At 44.5% G+C, this 21,412-nt stretch overlaps 1 protein-coding gene across 3 annotated transcripts in view; it reads left to right on the top strand.

Moving 5' to 3' along the window:
• Nucleotides 1-21,412, top strand: part of LOC110537458 (UV radiation resistance-associated gene protein) — a 162,174-nt gene that overhangs the window by 81,747 nt on the left and 59,015 nt on the right. The window contains exons 12-14 of one of the 3 annotated variants that reach the window (XR_005034947.1): nucleotides 1,701-1,866; nucleotides 15,473-15,548; nucleotides 19,599-19,719. Coding sequence is in view for 2 of the 3 variants with exons in the window: in XM_036937403.1 (XP_036793298.1) it covers nucleotides 1,701-1,866; nucleotides 15,473-15,548; nucleotides 16,212-16,229 (260 nt within the window). In the remaining variant the exon portion in view is untranslated. Of the gene's footprint in view, nucleotides 1-1,700; nucleotides 1,867-15,472; nucleotides 15,549-16,211; nucleotides 16,971-19,598; nucleotides 19,720-21,412 lie in introns of those variants that run through there. The other 2 variants (XM_036937403.1, XM_021623519.2) reach the window with 2 other exon arrangements.

The raw sequence follows: 21,412 nt of genomic DNA, 5'->3' as shown, positions 1-21,412 counted from the left end.
GTAGTAGAACAGAGAGTGAGAGGGACAGAGGCCTATAGGAGGTGAGGAGGAGGGTCTACCTGGTCAGACGTTCCTGTCTAACACCACCTTAACCACTACACCTATACAGCAGCCCAGCCTGAAACTACCCCATCATAGAGGCCTGACCTTTGACACTTCACCCCTGCTCTGATTTCTCTTCTCTTCCTCTGAGAGCTGGGCCAGCCCAGTATTAAGCCGATCATGTCTGAAACTGTGTTGTTGCTGGGTCACAGACAGGAGAGGGCTGTCTGCAGGGTAGGATGTGGTAGATTAGTGAGACACTGGGGTCAGGGCTGCTGCACAGCCTAATCCAACCTGCCCTGCCTGGGGAGACTGAGGGGAGAAGGTAGAGGGGTGACGCTGGAGGAGACTGGGGACAGGAGATGGGAGAGGGTGGATAAGGTGAGGGGAGAGAAGAGAGAGGATAGTTTGGATGAGAGACTGGAGGAGACGGTAGAGGAGAAGGGAGGGGAGGCTGGTGAGGGTAGAGGGGACTTGCTGCTAAGAAGAAGGGGTCATGGGGTGGAAACAAGCCCCCCAGTGCTTTCTCTCTCTCGGAGGTAACTCAGCCCTCATCTGAGGATACTTGACTTTGGATTTAAAAGGTTCTCCATTTTCCCCAGTACATGTCAGTTATACTTATGATTCCTTTATCTGACATTCCTGTTGGATAGAACTAGTTTTATGGAAGGTATTGGCATTATAATAGGTAGTCAGCTTCATGGCCTCTGCTGGTATCAGAGGTGCAGACACAAGAATTGTATAATTCAGGGTCGTCTAGTTATACACCAATGCGCTCCTAGTCAACTATTTACTGAGGCAGCGGTCTGTTATTCCAAAGCATTAAGACAAAAGCACTATGATTTGGGGATTTGGAAAGTATAAGCACTTTGCCCGGAGCAATGTCCTGTTGCTCGGCAGTTGAGAACTTGAAACAACTTAATGTGCTGTCAAAGAAAGCAGTTCCTTTACTTCAGCGAGGTGGTGGACCTGTTTTCTAGTCAGAAATGTTAATGAAACCGTAACCGTCTAATTTTCCCCTAAAATGCAATTGAGCCCAGCAGGGATAGTTTTACGTGACGCTTTTGCTTTTCATGCACATTTCTGAAATAAATTAAGTATTTTTAAGTAAATGAGGTATTCTACAGCAGTTGAAGTTTTCTTGCGTGTTCTGGCGCCAAAACCCACTCTATATCATTTCCAAAACACTTTGCCCCTTGTAAATGTGCCTGCTTTTCATCGGTGTGATTACTTGGTTACCAAAGTTTTTTCCAGTTTGTGACGTCTTTATTATATTACCATGTTACGATTTGATCTTTCATTTCAATGTAATGAACTTATATGAAACACGTATGAAATACATGCGTATTGCAGTCAGACTGTTGCTGATCACTTGCTTTCAAGTGGAGCTTCATGAAGCGCTAAAGAAATGATGAAACACTGAGACTGTTTAGCTCGTTGTTGCCGTTTTGACCAACTTTAGTTTCTAGTCGTAGCATTACAATGTGTTGTATTAATAACCCATTAAAACACAGCCATTGAAGTGATTAACGGGCATGGCATTTCATGATCAGATCTGTTCAACAAAGGTTTTATAAAGTAAGAAACAATGAGACCATTTCACAGTAAACCTGTCCAACAGAGACTGACTGACCTCTGTGTTGTGTTCTGTCCTGCAGCGAAGGATGATGGGAGCGTTGCGGTTGCCCTGGGTTACACGGCCCACTTGGTACTGATGATCAGTTGCTTCCTGCAGATCCCTCTCAGGTATCCTGTCATCCACAAAGGCTCCCGCTCTTCCATCAAGGACACCATCACAGACAAGCTCAGTGAGAAGGAGCGAGAGTAAGGACCCTACACTCTGGTTATTTTCTTTCTTTTTGTTTTGGTAGATACACATTTTTTCATTGTTACTGTACAACAGTACAGGTTGAATTTCCTTTGTGATGATTAGCCACCACGTCACTACTCCAATAGAGTAACTCTGTTATATAATGATCAAAATAATAGACCTTGGGAGACGATATACCGTGTTCCTGGTCATAAGAAAGGGCTTACAGGGGCCACACAATGACAGTAGCTAAGCTTGCTGTAACCAGGTGATGGATGCCAAGGATTCCTAGTAGCCAACGATTTAGCGGTAGAGTAGAGAGAAACTCTAAAGTTCAACGACTGGAGAGCTCATGGTGATCCTAGTCATAAGAAGAGCCAAATAAGGTCAACGTGTGTGTTCTCTAGTTTACTGTACTGTAGTTAGTTTGTGCAGAGGATTCCTAGTCACCCATGAAAGTGAGGATCAGAGGGAAGCATGTGACCTATCACACAACAACCCTTCCCTCCAATCCAGATCTGTTTGGACAGGTTAAGCCCACTGCAATGCAGCATATCAAATCGTGTGAGGTTCACTCACAGGTCTTTTTTTTTTACAGTCCTCCTCTTTATCATTCCATAAACCCCAGACAGTAGACAGTATTATTTTTCATAATGACCAAGCAAATTGTTGGAAATCCCTCTAAAGCAGCCAGTGTGTTTTACCCACCCTGGCCTGTGTAGTAGACAGTATTAATTTTGTACCCCGGGAGCTAACGTAGGCTATGTTCTATCAACACTGTATTTAGACAGATGTACATGAATGGAGAGAGGTATTTAAGATGTAGGGATATGTATGATAATATTGTTGCCATGGACACAAGGAGAGGATAACACTCTTGGGGCCTCGCCTCTGGGCTGTACCAGCCTGCTTGTTTAAATCCAATTTATAGTGTACTGGGCACAACAATTACAGTGTAAGGACACTTTATTAAAATGATTATTTTGATCTGTTTGGATCCGGTAACTATGCATCAAGCTTCTAACAAAACTCCTGTTGCCTTGTGATAATTGCATGTTTGGGAATGCACACACATGCTCCCAGGTATGCAATCGTATATTACTTTATATTCCTGAACATTCCGTGCACATTCCTGTACATTCCCCCCTCAATCAGGAAAAATAAAGAATGGGTATCAAAATTAATAATTGATAGGATTTTCTAAAAACACTTTGAAAATAGGTATAATCAGACACTGTAGTGATGGGTATGATAAGGATGTGGGCATATTTGATCCCTTTAGTGTTAGATTGATTAATAATAAATGTAAGTGCCAACTGCTAAGAAGGTAAAAAGTCTGTCTGGATTGCTTCTTGCCACGCTACATACAGTACAGTTGTAACCTGTGATCTCTGGTTCTGCACAGCTTGCTCACATTTAACTGCCTCTAGTCTCTCCACTGTGGCAGGAAGGCTCTCACCTGTTCATATCAGTAAAATACTTTGGTTTCACCCCTCATATTCCATTGAGTGATATTCTTTGCTTGTAGCAGATGGAGATCGCCAGTGTTTCATAGACACACAATATTATACGATGTGTGATGTTCCCCTTACGAGGCCTCCTGTATAAGGAGGTGTGAGCTGTGAGTCCTGTGTTAGTGGATGTTAACGGCCAGAGTGAGATGGGTAGAGAGTGGCAGTGTGTTTTCTGCTCTGTGCTGTTGAGGGGGTAGCAGGCAGACTGGCCTTTGAAACGCTAATGCATGCAGCCTTGTGATAGTCAATGAATGAATAAGAAAGAGAGAAGGGCCAGACCCGAGACCCCTTTATTAACTCATAGTAACTAACAGTTCCCTAGACAGGCAGCAAGCCTCTTGGACACCAATTAGTACCTCAGTAACCCAGTAAGCCCTGACCAATGCTTCATCTAACTCTGTTGGCTGTTCTGGGCTTAAACTGTATCACCCTGTCAGGGTGAGATGTTCCCAGTGTATTTATCTCTCCTCTCTTTCTCTCGTACTTTCTCACACACACACACACACACACATATGGATACTGCCCATCATTGTGTTAGTCAGACACAGGGGAAGTCATGTCAACAAATACATACATTCCTCCACACACGCATCCATATGGCATACATCCAAACCATTGAACGTAAACAGGCAGATGGTGAGAGTGCGTGGCAGTATCAGAGACCACTGCAGCTGGCAGCGACTTATCTCTTCTTCTGCTCCTCTGAGTGATGTCATCATGGCAGCTGGAGGGGCTCACTGGGGGTCTCTCCTCCCCCGCTCTCCATCTAGCTCTACTCTCCCACTACGTCTACCTCTGTGGAGGGCCTGACTGCACTGTACGCATTCCCATTCCCAGGGCTTTAAAGCAGGATATTTACACCAGGCCCATCAGAGAAAATAAACCAGAGGAGGGGTGGAGGGAGGACCCATCCCGGCCTCACAGCCCCACCACATCACCCTCGGGTGTCCCTGAGCAGGGCCGAACGCTCCTTTCACTTTGACATCTCTCCCCCTCCCCATGTTTATGAGCCTGCCGGTCCCAGAGGGCCCTACACACGGGGCCAAACGACGTGTGGGAAGATGGAAAGTAACCTGTCTGAGGCTGTGAGTGTACAAAAAGAGTGATTAAAGTGTCGGAAAGGGGCAATGAATAGAGATGAGTGAGGTGGTACCTGAGCGGTAACTTTAAAGCATGGCAGAATTAGCAGGTGGGTTTGCGATGGATCATTGCTGAAGGCACGCGTATAGAAACCCTCTGTTGTGATGATGATGGAGGAGCAGGTATGCAGGCATCACACCGGCCATGCTCCTGGAGGGTCTGGGAAACATTACTAGTCCACCACTCACTGTGCATCTCTGGTCCCCAGTTGGCTCTTGTGGTGTGTGACGCTCTCTCTCTGTGTATTACTCTCTATGAGTGGTGTGTTCCAGATGCTAGTGACGTCTCAACACAGCTTGTTCCCAGCTAGATGGAGCGGAGTGTCCCCACTGTGAAGTTGGGGTGTGACTGATTCCTCTGTGGAGGCCAAACGTGGTGTGTGGTGGATTTCACATCGCACCCTGCCAGTCTAGTTAAAAATTGTAAAATTTAGCACCACCTACAGTTCATCATATAGTCGAGTAAGACATGTTCTTCCTATCCATGTATGTATGTATGTATGTATGTATGTAGGTAGGTAGGTAGGTAGGTAGGTAGGTAGGTAGGTGCTTGTTAATTGGAGTCTAACAACCATTTAGGTTCTCCTGACTGTGCCAGCCATATATAAATGTGTCTGACCTGTAGAACGAGGGCAGTGCTGTTATATTCCACTCCAAGTTGCGGTGGACCTGCGGTCTCGGATAATGATGACCTTGGCTTTTATGTAGGCGGCCATTTTGCCACAGCAAGAGCAGGCAGACCTGTGTACAGCTGAACTGGAGTGCCCTCTAGAGACCTCTCAGTCAGTGTGGAATGAATGAATGGGGCCGCTTGGGGACTGCAAGGAGTTTTTAGGGAAAGGTGGTGAACGGCGATGACTCCACTTTGCCTGTTTGTTGGCACTAGGCCTACCTTGAACGCACCATTATTTGGAATCTCGGAAGCTTTCACCCCCTAAAAACATTCTCAGAATGCAATGTGCTGTAACGACACGTTGCACCCACATTGTGGAGAGCAGCATCAGGGCGAGCCCAGCATCAGCTCCATAGCTCTAGTGTGTCTGATTGCATGGGGGAGAATGGGGAGATGCGATCCAGATGTCCACTGACTGTATGATTGAGACCAGAGCCCGGCCGTTAAAAGTCTAAGCGCTGCCTCATACAGCCTTTTTACTAGGACTATTAAGAGGGAATCCATTTTTTTTGTCTGAGTTTCGTTATGAAAGTGAAGGCTTAAGAAAGAAAGAAAAACGTCTAAGAAGGGATTGACACATCAATGCGTGGCTCAAGTATAGTGTTGTGCGGCTGGGGTGGAACTATGACTGCCAGGGAATGGAGGGAGGGAGAGATTCTAAGAGAGGGCCTCGGCTCGGCAGGACCTGCAGCTCAAAAGAAGGTTATTGTTACGGGGTTTCAACGCTTTCGCGTCCCTTAACATGGACCATGTGGGACCAGGGGAAGGGGTGGCTGAACCTCCCTCAGTTTCACATAGCAGCCACGGGACAGGAGAGGAGAGAGAGGAGGGAGGGGGTAGAATAGTTGCTCAATGACAGGACACAGACTAGAGACGGGCAGACTTTCACTCAACACACACCCAATCACGCAAATACTTTCTCACACTCTTTTACCCCCTCAAAGGTGTAGTACAATATAATAGGATGTACTGTAAAGGGTTAGTGAGTTTTGGATAGCCCAGGGGAAAGGGAAGGATTGTCTGGTGTGCCAGATGGGTCAGTTGCATAAGTGGTTGACTGGCCCTGCTACCCTGTGATCCAAAGAAGATGAGCTGAGTGGGCCTGTGAGACCAGGCTGCTCCCCATCCTCAGTGGTCCAATGCCCTGATGCCTCAGGCACCCACCACCCAGCCTATACTCAACTCTACCATCACTCTTTTAATGCCTCAGCCATTAGGATACATTCCCTTCTATTTTTAGCCCATTTAACAACCAATTGACAAATTTGTCTTTTTCATGTAAAGCTGTTAATAATGAACATCTGCCTTAGTTGAACGCCTTTCAAAGCCATAACTATGATCGTTAACTCAAAGGAGTGGCTTAGTTGGCTCGGTTCATCTGTACATTATATTTTACACTGCTTTTTCATCGATGGGTAACTGTTGGCCTGACTTGTGTTGTCTTAATGCCAAATGCGGCCGGGTCTCACTCTACATTTCCATTTGAGTCATTTAGCAGACGCTCTTGTCCAGAGCGACTTACAGTTAGTGTGTTCATCTTAACAACCACATATCACAGTCGTAGGAAGTACATTTTTCCTCGATAAAGAAGTTAGCAGTAAAGTCAGTGCTCTCCCCCCCTCTCTCTCTCTAACAGTAAGACTCATGGGAGTAGTCAGCTGTATATGGCCTGTGACTCCCTGCCACAAGATTGTGAACACAAATTCGAAATACCGTTCCATGTGTCCGTTTCACTTCAGGTCAGCATCTGGGAGGAAGTTTAGATTCCCCGTGATAAATAAAGAGGCACTTCTGCAGAGGGAGATCACCTAGCTAGCCCCATAGAGAAATCTGCTTAGATCCTGTCCTCTGGGTCCAGCTCTCTGGTTCTAATTAAAAGGGGGGGGGGGGGGGGGGGAGAGCAGGGCAGGGAGGGAGAGAATCTTATTTTATTTGTCACATGCTTTGTTAACAACAGGTGTAGACTAACAGTGAAAGGCTTACTTATGGGACCTTCCCAACAATGCAGAGAGAGAAAACAGAGAAATAATAGAAAGGAATAATAAATGCCAATGAGTAAGATAACTTGGTTACATACACGGTGTACCAGTATTGAGTCGAGGGAGGGAGACATTTCTACAGCAGTGCGTTTGCTCCAAGATGGTTCCTTACCCGAGATGTAAGTGGAGTAGTGCGGCAGTCATTAAAATAGCATTCACTGACATATGCTCAATGTAATCATTTCTCAGATATTGGAAATTACAGCTCGCTGTGATTTATATAGTAACCGGTGCCATTAGCCGTGACCGTTGCGAGGCAGCAGGTGTTTTTTAAAAAGCAGGCCTCACATCATTTATGGTCCTGGTGCGTTTGAAATCGCACATTAAAGACATTCTAGGGAACTTCTGGGGAATTTCTTTTTCTCGTTTTTTCTTTTCTTCGAGCCGGCTGCACATAGCTAAGTGTAAGTAATGGTTACGAGTGGCTAACTCCCAACTCCACTATGTGAACCAGAACTGTTGATTTGCACATTTGGTGTATTCAGATAGCATACATTTAAATATATTTATTTCATGTTAGAATGTTGAGTCAAGAGGACTCCTCATTGGCCTGAAGGGAGGTCCAAAGAGGCCAGGCTTTTCTAGTGTTAAGGGGAAAGTAGTCCAAAAGTTACTGAAAATAATCAGATTATGCTAGTGAGTTTGGGTAATACAAAAGTTACGTTACTGATTACAATTTTGAACGGGTAACTAGTAAATCTCACAAATTATATATAGTAAGTAACCTTCCCAACTGTGATTTTTTTTTTTTTTATATATATTTTAGGGGTAGATCAGTTTTAATATTGCAGAAAGATTGTGGGTTCCATCAATGTCATTTTCTGCATCATTTCCAATCACCAATATATTTATTTTGTAATTAATTGTTGATTGATACCGATAACCGATATTTAACATTTTAGCAGCCTTTTAAGCAGTCTAGTAAAGTTAAATAGTTAACACACACACACACACGGACGCAGCGGTCTAGGGCACTGCATCTCAGTGCAAGAGGCATCACTACAGTCCCTGGTTCGAATCCAGTCTGTATCACATCCGGCTGTGATTGGGAGTCCCATAGGGCGGAGCACAATTGGCCCAGCATCGTCCGGGTTTGGCCATCGTTGTAAATAAGAAATTGTTCTTAACTGACTTGCCTAGTTAAATAAAGGTTACACACACAAACCACACCACACTGACCAAAAAGTTATTTTGTTGGCATTTACATACAGTTGAGGTCAGAAGTTTACATACACCTTAGCCAAATACATTTAAACTCAGTTTTTCACAATTCCTGACATTTAATCCTAGTAAAAATTCCGTGTCTTAGGTCAGTTAGGATCACCACTTTATTTTAAGAATGTGAAATGTCAGAATAATAGTAGAGAGAATTATTTATTTCAGCTTTCATTTCTTTCATCACATTCCCAGTGGGTCAGAATTTTACATACACTCAATTAGTATTTGGTAGCATTGCCTTTAAATTGTTTAACTTGGGTCAAACATTTCAGGAAGCCTTCCACAAGCTTCCCACAATAAGTTGGGTGAATTTTGGCCCATTCCTCCTGACAGAGTTTGTGTAACTGAGTCGGGTTTGTAGGCCTCCTTGCTCGCACATGCTTTTTCAGTTCTGCCCACACATTTTCTATAGGATTGAGGTCAGGGCTTTGTGATGGCCACTCTAATACCTGGACTTTGTTGTCCTTAAGCCATTTTGCCACAACTTTGGAAATATGCTTGGCGTCATTGTCCATTTGGAAGACCCATTTGTGACCAAGCTTTAACTTCCTGACTGATGTCTTGCTTCAATATATCCAAATAATTTCCATCCTCATGATGCCATCTATTTTGTGAAGTGCACCTGACCCTCCTGCAGCAAAGCATCCCCACAACATGATGCTGCCACCCCCGTGCTTCATGGTTGGGATGGTGTTCTTCAGCTTGCAAGCCTCCTCCTTTTTCCTACAAACGGTCATTATGGCCAAACAGTTCTATTTTTGTTTCATCAGACCAGAGGACATTTCTCCCAAAAAGTACAATCTTTTTTTATGGTGGTTTTGGAGCACTGGCTTCTTCCTTGCTGAGCGGCCTTTCAGGTTATGTCGATATAGGACTTGTTTTATTGTGGATATAGATTATTTTGTACCTCTTTTCTCCAGCATCTTCACAATATCCTTGGCTGTTGTTCTGGGATTGATTTGCACTTTTCGCACCAAAGTACGTTCATCTCTAGGAGACAGAGCGCGTCTCCTTCCTGAGCGGTATGACGTCTCCCTGGTCCCTTGGTGTTTATACTTGCATACTATTGTTTGTACAGATGAACGTGGTACCTTCAGGTATTTGGAAATTGCTCCCAAGGACGAACCAGACTTGTGGAGGTCAACAATTTTTTTCTGAGGTCTTTTGGTCTGATTTTTTTGATTTTTCCCATGATGTCAAGCAAAGAGGCACTGAGTTTGAAGGTAAGCCTTGAAGTACATCCACAGGTACACCTCCAATTGACTCAAATTATGTCAGGGCTTAAGAAGCTTCTAATAGGCTAATTGACATAATTTTCTGGAATTTTCCAAGCTGTTTAAAGGCACAGTCAACTTAGTGTATGTGAAATTCTGACCCATTGCAATTGTGATTCTGTGAATTGTAAGTGAAATAATCTGTCTGTAAACAATTATTGGAAAAATTACTTGTGTCATGCACAAAGTAGATGTCCTAACTGACTTGCCAAAACTATAGTTTCTTAACTAGTAATTTGTGGAGTGGTTGAAAAACAAGTTTTAATGACTCCAACCTTAGTGTATGTAACCTTCCGACCTCAACTGTATGTCCCCATTACCTGTCAAACATAATCAAAACCTATTTCTTTCACTTACTTGCAGTGCTGTTTCGTTGTTAATTAGTTCAGTCTCAACCAGGATTTCATCATACACATCAAGCAGTGAAGTTTCAGCTCTTTCTGTCCATGGCCTCTCTTCCTTGGTGCACACTGTTACTGTGTCCGTTTCCCTCTTTTCCAGCTGTGTATGTAGCATTTCACATAAACGCTGTTTCTTGTCTGCATCGATGTAGCGGTCCTTGTACCTAGCATCGAGCATGGTGGACGACACAGTAAAGAGGCTCAGAGAGAATTCCACCGAATCGCTTGTTCGCCGCCTCGAGTACTTCAAAGTGTTTACTTTGAAATGGTACCAAGAATATGCATATCCTTGCTTCAGGTCCTGAGCTACTTGCAGTTGGATTTGGGGATTTCATTTGAGGTGAAAATTTGAAAAAAAGGTGAAGATCCTTTAAGACAAGGTCAGTTAACCCGGAAAATTATGAATTTTGCAGGTTTCTTCAAGTGCAGTTGCAAAAACCATCAAACGATATGATGAAACTGGCTCTCATGAGGACCGCCACAGGAAAGGAAAAGAGTTACCTCTGCTGCAGAGGATGAGTTCATTAGAGTTACAAGCCTCAGAAATTGCAGCCCAAATAAATGCTTCAGAGTTCATGTAACAGACGCTTCTCAACATCAACTGTTCAGAGGAGACTGCGTCAATCAGGCCTTCGTGGTTGAATTGCTGCAAAGAAACAACTGCTAAAGAACACCAATAATAAGAAGAGACTTGCTTGTGCCAAGAAACACGAGCAATGGACATTAGACTAATGGAAATCTTTCCTTTTGATATTTTTGGTTCCATTCCCTGTGTCTTTGTGAGATGCAGAGTAGGTGAACGGATGATCTCTGCATGTGTGGTTCCCACCGTGAAGCATGGAGGAGGAGGTGAGGTGGTGCTTTGCTGGTGACACTGTCAGATTTGATTTAGAAGTCAAGGCACACTTAACCAGCATGGCTACCACAGCATTCTGCAGCGATACGCCATCCCATCTGGTTTGCGCTTAGTGGGACTCTCATTTGATTTTCAACAGGACGGTGACCCAACACACCTCCAGGCTGTGTAAGGGCTATTTGACCAAGAGGGAGAGTGATGGAGTGCTGCATTAGATGACTTGGCCTCCACAATCACCCGATCTCAACCCAATTGAGATGGTTAGGGATGAGTTAAAACGCAGAGTGAAGGAAGAGCACCCAACAAGTGCTCAGCATATGTGGAACTCCTTCAAGACTGTTGGAAAAGCATTCCAGGTGAAGCTGGTTGAGAGACTTCCAAGCTTGTGCAAAGCTGTCATCAAGGTAAAGGGTGGCTACTTTTAAGAATCTCAAATATAAGATATATTTTGATTTGTTGAACACTTCTTTGGTAACTACATGATTCCATATATGTTATTGGCTTCCTCTGCACTTCAGAGTATTTATTTATTTTCTCCTTTTTACGAGGGTCCCGTCCTGCTATCGTATTTTAGGGGTGTCTGTGAGGTAAAGGCCTGGTGGGCTGATGAAACCGAGGGCTGTGTAAATACTCTAACCCTTTAAAGTGAAGGGGCTTTCTGTTAGAAGCTGCTTTTAAGAAGTACCTAGTGTTCCCCACACCGCTCCTTATTAATTACATATCTCTACCCGGCCGTCCGCACGACTCGCAAACAGCTCAGCTTAGACATGACAGGTCCTCCACACAGATTGGCGTGTGAGATAGGGAGGGAATGAGAGTTTTTGATCACATTAAGTAGATGTCAGTGTGGATGACAGTGTTGATCATGGTGCCTGTCAGTGTCATATTTAGTTTGCCAATTGAGTGTAAAGAGCTGCCAGAGTTGGGGTGTGGGAGAGGAACGGGACATGGTAGTAATAGAAGTACATCTATTTTAATGAAGGTGAGGAGCGGAAGGCTGTGGTTTGTGTGCATGTATGTCTTTGTGTGTTTGTCTGACGAGAAAGAGATTATAATTGAAACCAGAAAGGAGAGCAACGAGTGTATGTGTGCATGTATGCATGTATATATGTATGTGTGTATTCTGTGTTCTGGCTCTGGTCTGTGGATGGATGGAGGGCTCCCGTGGGCCTGAGAGCTGTTCCAAGGACGATTGTAATCCAGTTCATCCAGCTTGTGCAACAGATCATTTCAGCACAGACGCCAAGAGAAGACCGGCCGGCCAGCCCATTGGTAAAAAATGACTGCTTTCCACGCCAACTCCCCCTCTTTTGTCTCCTTCCCTCTCTCTGTCATTCCCTCTCACCTGTCTCTCTCTTCTTTTCTGTCTCTTCTATAACTACTCTCTCTTCGTGTCACTCTCACATGTTGCACCCTCCCTCTATTCTCTCTTCTCTCACTCCCATCCTCCCTCTCTCTCTATCCCTCTCCTGTCAGCTCTCTACCCCTCCTGCCCCCCCACATCTCTTTGGGACCCCTGACTTCCTCTTCCCCTCCCTCCTGCTGGTGTGTAATAATATATTTAACTTTACTGGACGTTCCCGGGAGAAATTCCTGGTGTTTGGTGAACCGGAGTCCCTTCAGTGTGATTTCAGACGCACTGGACAGCACTCATTAATCACCTCACCGTGACGGCAAGCCATGCGGGTGAGGGCGTGTGCACGTCGATGTATCTTCATGTGTTCCTTTGCTTTTCTATATGTGTGCTTATGTGTGCGTGTCAGCCTCTCTCTCTGATTTCCCCTTCACCAGCAAACTAATCATATGTTGTCGGGAGAAAGTGATTGTTGGAATGCCTGCTATGAGACTGTGTGTGTTTGATGTGTTATTTCTCCCTCTGTTAGTTATTTCCTGGTCATGAGATATGACCTCTGGCATGCTGCTTCCTCTGGGGTTTGACTAGGCAGGGTATGTAGGAGTGAAACAAGTGTCTGAGGCTGTGTGGCCTATAGTGTTTCCTTCTGTCTGTGAAACCAACAGTGTTATTTGTCTACTTTATTTGGTAAAGAGTTTCTATGTAATGCACCTCACAAGAAACTGAATGAATTGTGTGTATGGATTGGGCCGATGAGGAGAACTGCACTACAGTCTGTACTAAGGCGTTAAAACGTTATACCTCATGTCCACCAGATGCATCAAACTCTTTGCGTTCCGGCGGGAACGTTGTTAATGGTGCTGTCCGCAACGCTACGTTGGGGATGCCGCTCTAGGCTGCTGTGTGTTCTGGGTACAGCATGCGTTCAATATTTTCAACTCGTGCATTGCTTTACCGTGCCGTGGTACAAACAGAAGAACACACGCAGACTGCAGCTTGCTAGCTTTTAACTAGTTGAACAGCGAAGCACATGTGCATCAAGTATGGAAAATGCGGGCTAGACATCCGGCAAAACAAACACATATGCATCTGGTGGACATCAGGCATTATAGATAACAGAGCTGCAGTAGCTAGGCTGTATCAGTTGGGGCTACAGTCATTGCCTCATGCACCTTGCCCTGTAACATTGATGTACAGTACCAGTGGTGTGACAAGAGGAACCTCCAAACTCTTGACCTGGGCCCCTCGCTCCTCGGCTCTGGGCCCCTGGCACCTGGGGGTCAGTTAGCGGGAAGAGGGCATGTCTCTTCTAACACAGGATTACCAGTAGAACCTGTCCTGGCTTCAGGGGCTCAGCCAAGTCCACTGACAGGAAGGGGATGGGGAGGAGGGGAAGTGGGAGGAGGGCCGGATGTTCACTTGCACCTCCTGACCTGACTGACTGCTGAGCCTGACAGTGGAGGAGTAGTCAGTAGTCGTACATGTTTAACTCAAGCAGGGCTCTGTGCGTGTGTGTGTGCGAGCAGAGTAAGACCGTGCCCTGGGCACATCTCTTCAGTACATCCTCTCCGTTGGGGAGCAGACATGAGCACATAGTGACAGGGACTATCATAGGATAAGGCTGACTTGAGCCATAATGGGATGAGAGGAGAGCGTTGTTGTCACTAGGGGGGGTCAGCAGGCTTGGCCCGGGGCAGTCTCTCCATCTCCACATTAACACTTCCATCCAGGGGTTTTCAACACTGTGTGTCTGCCTGCCCTGCCCTACTAGCTAGACATCTGACTGGCACCAGAATGCTGAATGGGTTTTTTCCCACCGAGCCTCTCCATCTGTCTGTTTGTCTTTGTTCCCTGAAGTGTAAAAGCAGGTGTACAGGCAGTTTGATAGGCCTACAGTATGCAGCCTGGATGGTTCCGAGCTTGGCTGATATTTCAGTTCAGTGTTTCCCCTCTCAGCTTCTGCTAAGATGTTTTATCTACCAAACCCCAACAGATACAGACTACACTACAGTAATTCCTGGACTGTGACAACAGGGAAGCAATTTATTTCACAGCACTCAGTCTTGTTGGTGAATCTGTCAATGTTAAACCAACAAGGAATGAAAAAACAATTTCAAGCACCACATGGTTTATTCTAGCTATTTTCAATTGGCGATGTAGATGTGTGTGAAATTGCACTCCTATTTTGTTATTACCCTCATATACAAGTCTGGTTATTACTTAATTTACAGTAGTTAGGGTTGCAAAGCTACCAGTAATTTACCAAAGTTACCGGAATACAGGTAATCTATGGCAATCTATGGTAATGTTGGTAAATTATACTTGAATGACTTAAACAAAAATATGTATTCATATATAGTATACTTTTTTAAAAATATATATGTGCCCATGACTTTCTATTGGATAGACCATATGGTTCAAGAGAAAATTTCATAATTCATGAAAAAAGCATCTTATCAACAGTGGCATTATTTTCAATTAACTCTGCAACTCTTCCAACGATTGACTTTTTTCAAAACCACCACCAGTTTGGTGCCAATACATTTACAACAAAGACATATTGACATAGTAAAAAATCTAATACAAATGTTTTATTGTCACATAGGTGCAGAAATGTGTTTTACAGGGTCAACCATTGAATAAAAGGACACAGACGGCCAGAGATATAAAAATACACCTGTGATAATCGGAAGTACCCAAAAGGGCCTGTAGATGTCTTGTGATCAATTAAATTAAATCCTTGAAAGTTACAAAAATTCTGGTAGTTTACTGGTAAACTTTTAAAGTTTCTAGTAATATACCCTCCTTTTTCAACCCTAACTGTGGTATTGTTATTACTGTAGTAGATGTCTCTCTGAAGAGCCCAGGAACTGTTTTGATGTTAGAGAGGAGGGAGGGCCTCTGCGCTCTCAACTCCTCAATCTATCAGGATTAGGTTTCTCTCTGTTGTTACCCACAAACTAACCCATGTGTACCACCTACTCCAGTACCACTTACTCCAGTACCACCTACTCCAGTACCACCTACTCCAGTACCACTTACTCCAGTACCACTTACTCCAGTACCACCTACTCCAGTACCACTTACTCCAGTACCACCTACTCCAGTACTGTACACTCATTATCACCGCTCTTCCTCTTCTTCTTACACAGATTCCCACTTTACCCTCGAGGAGAGCGTTTTCAGTTTGAGTACGGAGTCTACCTGATCAACAAGAACATCGCCCAGGTAATGTTGACACATATAATATATTTAATATATGTCATTTAGCAGACATTTGTATCCAATGCGACTTAGTCATGCGTGTATACATTTTACGTATGGGTGGTCACGGGAATCCAACCCACTACCCTGGTGTTAAGTGCCATGCTCTACCAACTGAGCTACAAAGCACCAGCGTGTGTCAGGCCAACTCAGAAGTTCAGATGGTCTGAGGGTGTTAGGTCACTGAAAGGTTTCTGTGTGGGGAACAGACCATGTTTGCAGTTTTTTACACATGTTTTGGATCAATCAAGTCATGTCCATTTGGACTGGAGCCTTGTTACTGTGTTCCTCTGATCCCGTTGTTTTGAAAGACCTGCAAACTCACAATACATATGGAGAAACTAGGATGCATGCAAACAGACTGGACTAGAGTGAGGCCCCAGTGTACATACTGACCCTCTGTATGTAATGGCTCAGGATACTGTGAGGGAGAAGGACACACACACACACACACCGGGGTCAAACTCGATTAAAATGGGTCTAATTTGTTGACCTGTGTGAGTCCCCCCTCTCCGCACCCCTCCCTCCCTTAATCATTGAGCACCAAATATAACAATTTGCATTCCATTGTGAGAATGTGGAATGGGATCTCTCCAGTGTATTAAGCAGGGCAATTAACTGCAACAGGTGGCTGGGTTCAAATGACTGCACTTTGGGAGGTTCGGACTTTGACGCACTGCCGCTGCCGCAACCTGTTAGCTAGCTGCTATCCAAACTGCTGCCATCCTCCATCCGCCTTGGTCCAACAACGAGAGAGAGATGGGGGGGGACAAACTACACACTGCAAATTAAAATAAGCTTGGACTGAAAACCCAAGGAGGTCAAGGGTGCATGTTATGACTTGCATGAAAGAGCAGGACCATTATTTGTTCTGTACGGTATGTATGGAGACCCAGAAAATGTTACATGTTTCAAAATGATCGTGTTCTGTTCTTTATGCAACCGAACTGAAATCGAGAATGCTTTTTCTCCCAGTTTGTTTCATGTATTGTTATGATTGTAATGATCTATGAGGGGTTCAGATAAGTAACATTTCCATGGGGTTCTTAGAATTATAGACCAGTGACCGTTTTACTGTGGTGTGAGTTGCTCCAACATCAGATCTGATTTTTATTCCCTCACTTCTGCCTGTCCGCTCTGCCAGGTTTAGAGGTGAAATACTATCCTGGAAGAAGTGTTGAGGATGGTGTCATTTGATTGACTTTACTGTACTGTAGTAACTGTCAAGTAGAAAGGGATATGAGTGTCTGTGTGCATGTCTGTGTGGGTCGAGAGCCTGATAATTCTCATCTCAGACATGGACGTGGATCAACCTCTTAAATCCCCCATGCAGTCTTTACATTTTGTTTTTGTTTTGTTTTATCATCACCGTATGTCTAATAAATCACTGTGTGTGTTTATTTCATGAAAATAACTTATTTCCCTGGGCGGCTGGTAGAGCATTGCGCCAGTAACCAAAAAGGTGTCGGCTCAAGTATTCGAACCAGCAAGGTGAAACATTTGTCTCTGGACCCTGGCCGTGACCCCACTCCCCGCGGGTATCTCAGGAGCAGTTGGGATATGCAAGAAACACATTTCCATTACACATTTGTGTGTAACTGGACTAATATAAGCACCCCCAAAGTTATTATGAGCCTCCTTTTGCCATTGAAAGTCTGATCACGTGGGTGTGTAGATACAAATTTAGATATATTTACATACACTACATGACCAAAATATGTGGACACCTGCTCATCGATCATGGGCATTAATATGGAGTTGGTCCCCCCCTTTGCTGCTATAACAGCATCCACTCTTCTGGGAAGGCTTTCCAGTAGATGTTGGAACATTGCGCTGCAGGGGCTTGCTTCCATTCATGGCTCTGTGCAGGCCAGTCAAGTTTTTCCACACTGATCTTAGCAAACCATTTCTGTTTAGACCTTGCTTTGTGCACGGGGGCATTGTCATGCTGAAACAGGAAAGGGACTTTCCCAAATTGTTGCCACAAAGTTGGAAGCACAGAATTGTCTAGAATGTAATTGTATGCTGTAGCATTAAGATTTTCTTTCACTGGAACTTACGGGCCTAGCCCGAACCATGGAAAAACAGCCCCAGACCATTATTCCTCGTCCACCAAACTTTACAGTTGGCACTATGCATTGGGGCATGTAGCGTTCTCCTGGCATCCGCCAAACCCAGATTTGTCTGTCAGATTGTCAGATGGTGAAGAGTGATTCATCACTCCAGAGAAGGTGTTTCCAATGGTCCAGAGTCCAATGGCGGCGAGATTTACACCACTCCAGGCGATGGTGATCTTAGTCTTTTGCGCAGCTGCTCGGTCATGGAAATCCATTTCATGAAGCTCCCGACAAACAGTTATTGTGCTGATGTTGCTTCCAGAGGCAGTGTGGAACTCTGTAGTGAGTGATGCAAATGAGGACAGGCAATTTTTATGCGCTTTAGCACTCGGCGGTCCGGTTCTGTGAGCTTGTGTTGCCTACCACTTCACTGCTGAGCCGTTGTTGCTCCTAGACGTTTCCACTTCACAATAACAGCACTTACAGTTGACCGGGACAGATCTAGCAGGGCAGAAATTTTACAAACTGACTTGTTGGAAAGGTGGCATCCTATGACGGTGCCACGTTGAAAGTAACTGAGCTCTTCAGTAAGACCATTCTAATACCAGCGTTTGTCTATGGAGATTGCATGGCTGTGTGCTCGATTTTTATACACTTGTCAGCAACGTGTGGCTGAAATAGCAGAATCCACTGAAGGGGGGGGGGGGGGGTCAACATACGTTTGTATATAAAGTGTATATTTACATTTTGGCAGATAAGATTGTCTAGACTCTAGAGACTACCCCGCTTCAAAGTAGTAGGATACATATGCAAATAAAACATGATTGGTCATTGGTCAGAATAATCAGATAAGGATGTCATGCTGTGGGCCAAAATCTCCATCCCACCTGATCAGGCAGATATTCAAGGTGTGTTTTTCACTCCAAAAAGCTCTAACATTAAAATAACATTATCATAATTCTTGCCTTATCCGTGTTATTTCAACCTCATAGTGTGGAAACAGGAAATCATGTTTTTGACTGAACTGCCCCTTTAAAAACCTGGCGAATGCACAACATATAGGCTCAAACAGCAATATATAGTCCCAGTCTTTACCAAACGTTACATTTGTGGGACCCCACCCTGGAATAGCGTATGGCATATGACTGTGTGTCGGTAAAAAGTCAAATCCTCAGGTTGACTTGCGGTGAATCCATCCGGAAAATCTCTCTCTCGTCATTGTGCAAGACAGTCAACATTCTGTGTCTGTGTCACTGAATTCTTTGAAGGTGAGCTCATGAGTTTTTGTCAGTCTAGCATCTTATACATTCCATGTGTGACTGGGGGGATATATCCATGTTGAGAGTGATTTACTGGACCGACTCAAAATCAACCTATGTGCACCGCATGGATCAGCTCCCTACAGCTGACAATGGTTGTGAAACGTTGTTGCAGAGCAGCGCAAGTGGTAAACATTTCATAGTAGATGTAGCGGAACCCACCACAAAGACAGCTCCCCCACCATCTATGGGGAATTGCTGTACCTCGCATGAAACTGTGCATTCCTGTGTCTGATCACTGGGTTCTGCCGCCATCACATGTGTTCCAGTAGTTTGGGGGGAATGCATGAAGCGACCGACGCAACACTGTCACGGTTCATTTCCTCCTTTTTACCGTCGATAAGGGTTTTCCACAACTCTGGCCGTTTCAGACCACTTTATCTGGGAGACCTGGATTGCGTCCCAGTGATGTTTGAGTAGAGACTACGGTATGGTCCTTGTTAATACTCTGAAGGCTTTATTAGGAAATGGCTGCTTCTATGACACCCCCCCCCCCCCCCCATACCGTATTAGAGACACTGAGCCTGGATTTTCCACTCACTAGTGTAATTGACCAATAGAGCCAGCGCTTTGCTTCACGGCCAGGTTGATATTATTGTGTTTTGTTCTTTCTTTAGTGATTTTTATGCGATCCTTAGGTTGTGCCCGGCTGGAGCTGGGCTGCCACGGTGTTTTGCTGCTGACACAAAGCAGGGCTCTGGCTACACAGTGAAGCCACCACTCATACTGGACCAGTGGTGGATGGAAGACATTATGCAGGTAACTGTCGACATAAAGGAAACAACAACATTGTCTTCAAAACTTTGACAGAACCCTTGTGCACTCTGCAAATATCATGTTTCACCACAAACAACACCCAAATGGATTGTAGGATTGGAGTGGAGACATTTCCAAGTTCGTTAACATGCATCTTTGCACTCTGCTCCCCAGTTGCACCTCTGTAACTCGATTTAAGCATTGCCACCCTCTGCTGGGTCATATTCAACCGGATGCATTCGGTTTTCAGAGGAAAAGGAAAGAGACTGTGACGCGACTTCCGCTTTTGGAAGTTAACAAGGCAACTCCTCCACATTTACTGGATTGGTTCAACAGTGCAGAAGAGAACCTTCCACGATAGGATTTTTTTCTCTCATCAGGACCAGAAAGAAAGAAACGCTGCTCAGGTGTTTATTTTACTCCGATGTTAGGTTAAAGCTTTGCTAATGCCTTGTTCTTCTCATGGAGAGGCCTGTCCTATTCTAGCCCCTTGGAATGAGTGCACTACGTGGTGAAGTGCGGCCTGGCTGCTCCTTCACTCCAGTTCAGGAGGCCACAGGTGAGGGTTTGTAACAGGGGCTGAAAGTTTCTGCAGGGGGCAGAAGAACTGAAGCCGTCAATCCTGCGTTTTAGCCAAGTTAGTGAGACTGGCTCTCAGGGATAGTGAACGTATGCTCTGGAGCTGAAGCTCTTGCTCTCTCTCGCTCTCTTTAGAGCTCCTTTATCCGTATGCTCGTTGTGAAACAGGCATGTGAGCCGGATTAGATTGCAATAGACGCTAGATGTAGTTTTGAAGGGTGGAGGGGAGGTGGGTGAGGAGTTGGGGGGGCACAACAATTAGCAGTAGTGGAAAAAGTACCCAATTGTTATACTTGAGTAGCAGCAAAGATACCTTGATAGAAAATTACTAAAGTAAAAGTGAAAGTCGCCCAATAAAATACTACTTGAGTTAAAGTGTACAATTATTTTGTTTGAAAATATATTTAAGTATCACAAGTAAATGTAATTGATCAAATCTACTTAAGTTTCAAAAGTAAAAGTATAAATCATTTAAAATTCCTAATATTACGCAAACCAGACAGCACAATATTTTTTATTTGTTTTATTTATGGATAGCCAGGGGCACACTAATTTACAAACAAATAATTTGTGTTTAGTTATTCCGCCAGATCAGAGGCTGTAGGGATGACCAGGGATGTTATTTTGATAAGTGTGTCATTTGGACCATTTTCCTGTCCTGCTCAGCGTTCAAAATGTAACGAGCACTTTTGGGTGTCAAGGAAAATGTAAAAAGTACATTATTTCTTTAGGAATGTACTGGAGTAAAAGTTGTCAAAAATATGAATACAGATACCCCAAAAAACTACTTTAGTACTTTAAAGTATTTTTACTTAAGTATTTTACACCATTGACAATTAGCTCTGAATCGCTAAGCCGGGGGTATCATATTTGCCTGGTTTGGGAGAAGGAAGCTCAGTATTGCACAGTTATTAAAGCAGGACCGACCCAGGGCTATCTAACTGAGGGAGGGGGAAGCAGAAGGCATGGGCACACCACCATGCCTAGCTCCGAGGCCCACAGGGAAAAACCTGCCACTCGCTCGGCTCTGTCAACCTACAAACCCCAGGGCCCTGGCTGAGCGCAACCACATTACCCACAATGCACCCCTGGCGTTGACTCTGGCCATGCTGGTGGT

The sequence above is a fragment of the Oncorhynchus mykiss genome, chromosome 12 (genome assembly GCF_013265735.2).
Source record: "Oncorhynchus mykiss isolate Arlee chromosome 12, USDA_OmykA_1.1, whole genome shotgun sequence".
Classification (NCBI taxonomy): Eukaryota; Metazoa; Chordata; class Actinopteri; order Salmoniformes; family Salmonidae; genus Oncorhynchus; species Oncorhynchus mykiss.
This window is presented reverse-complemented; position numbering and strand designations above follow the sequence as displayed.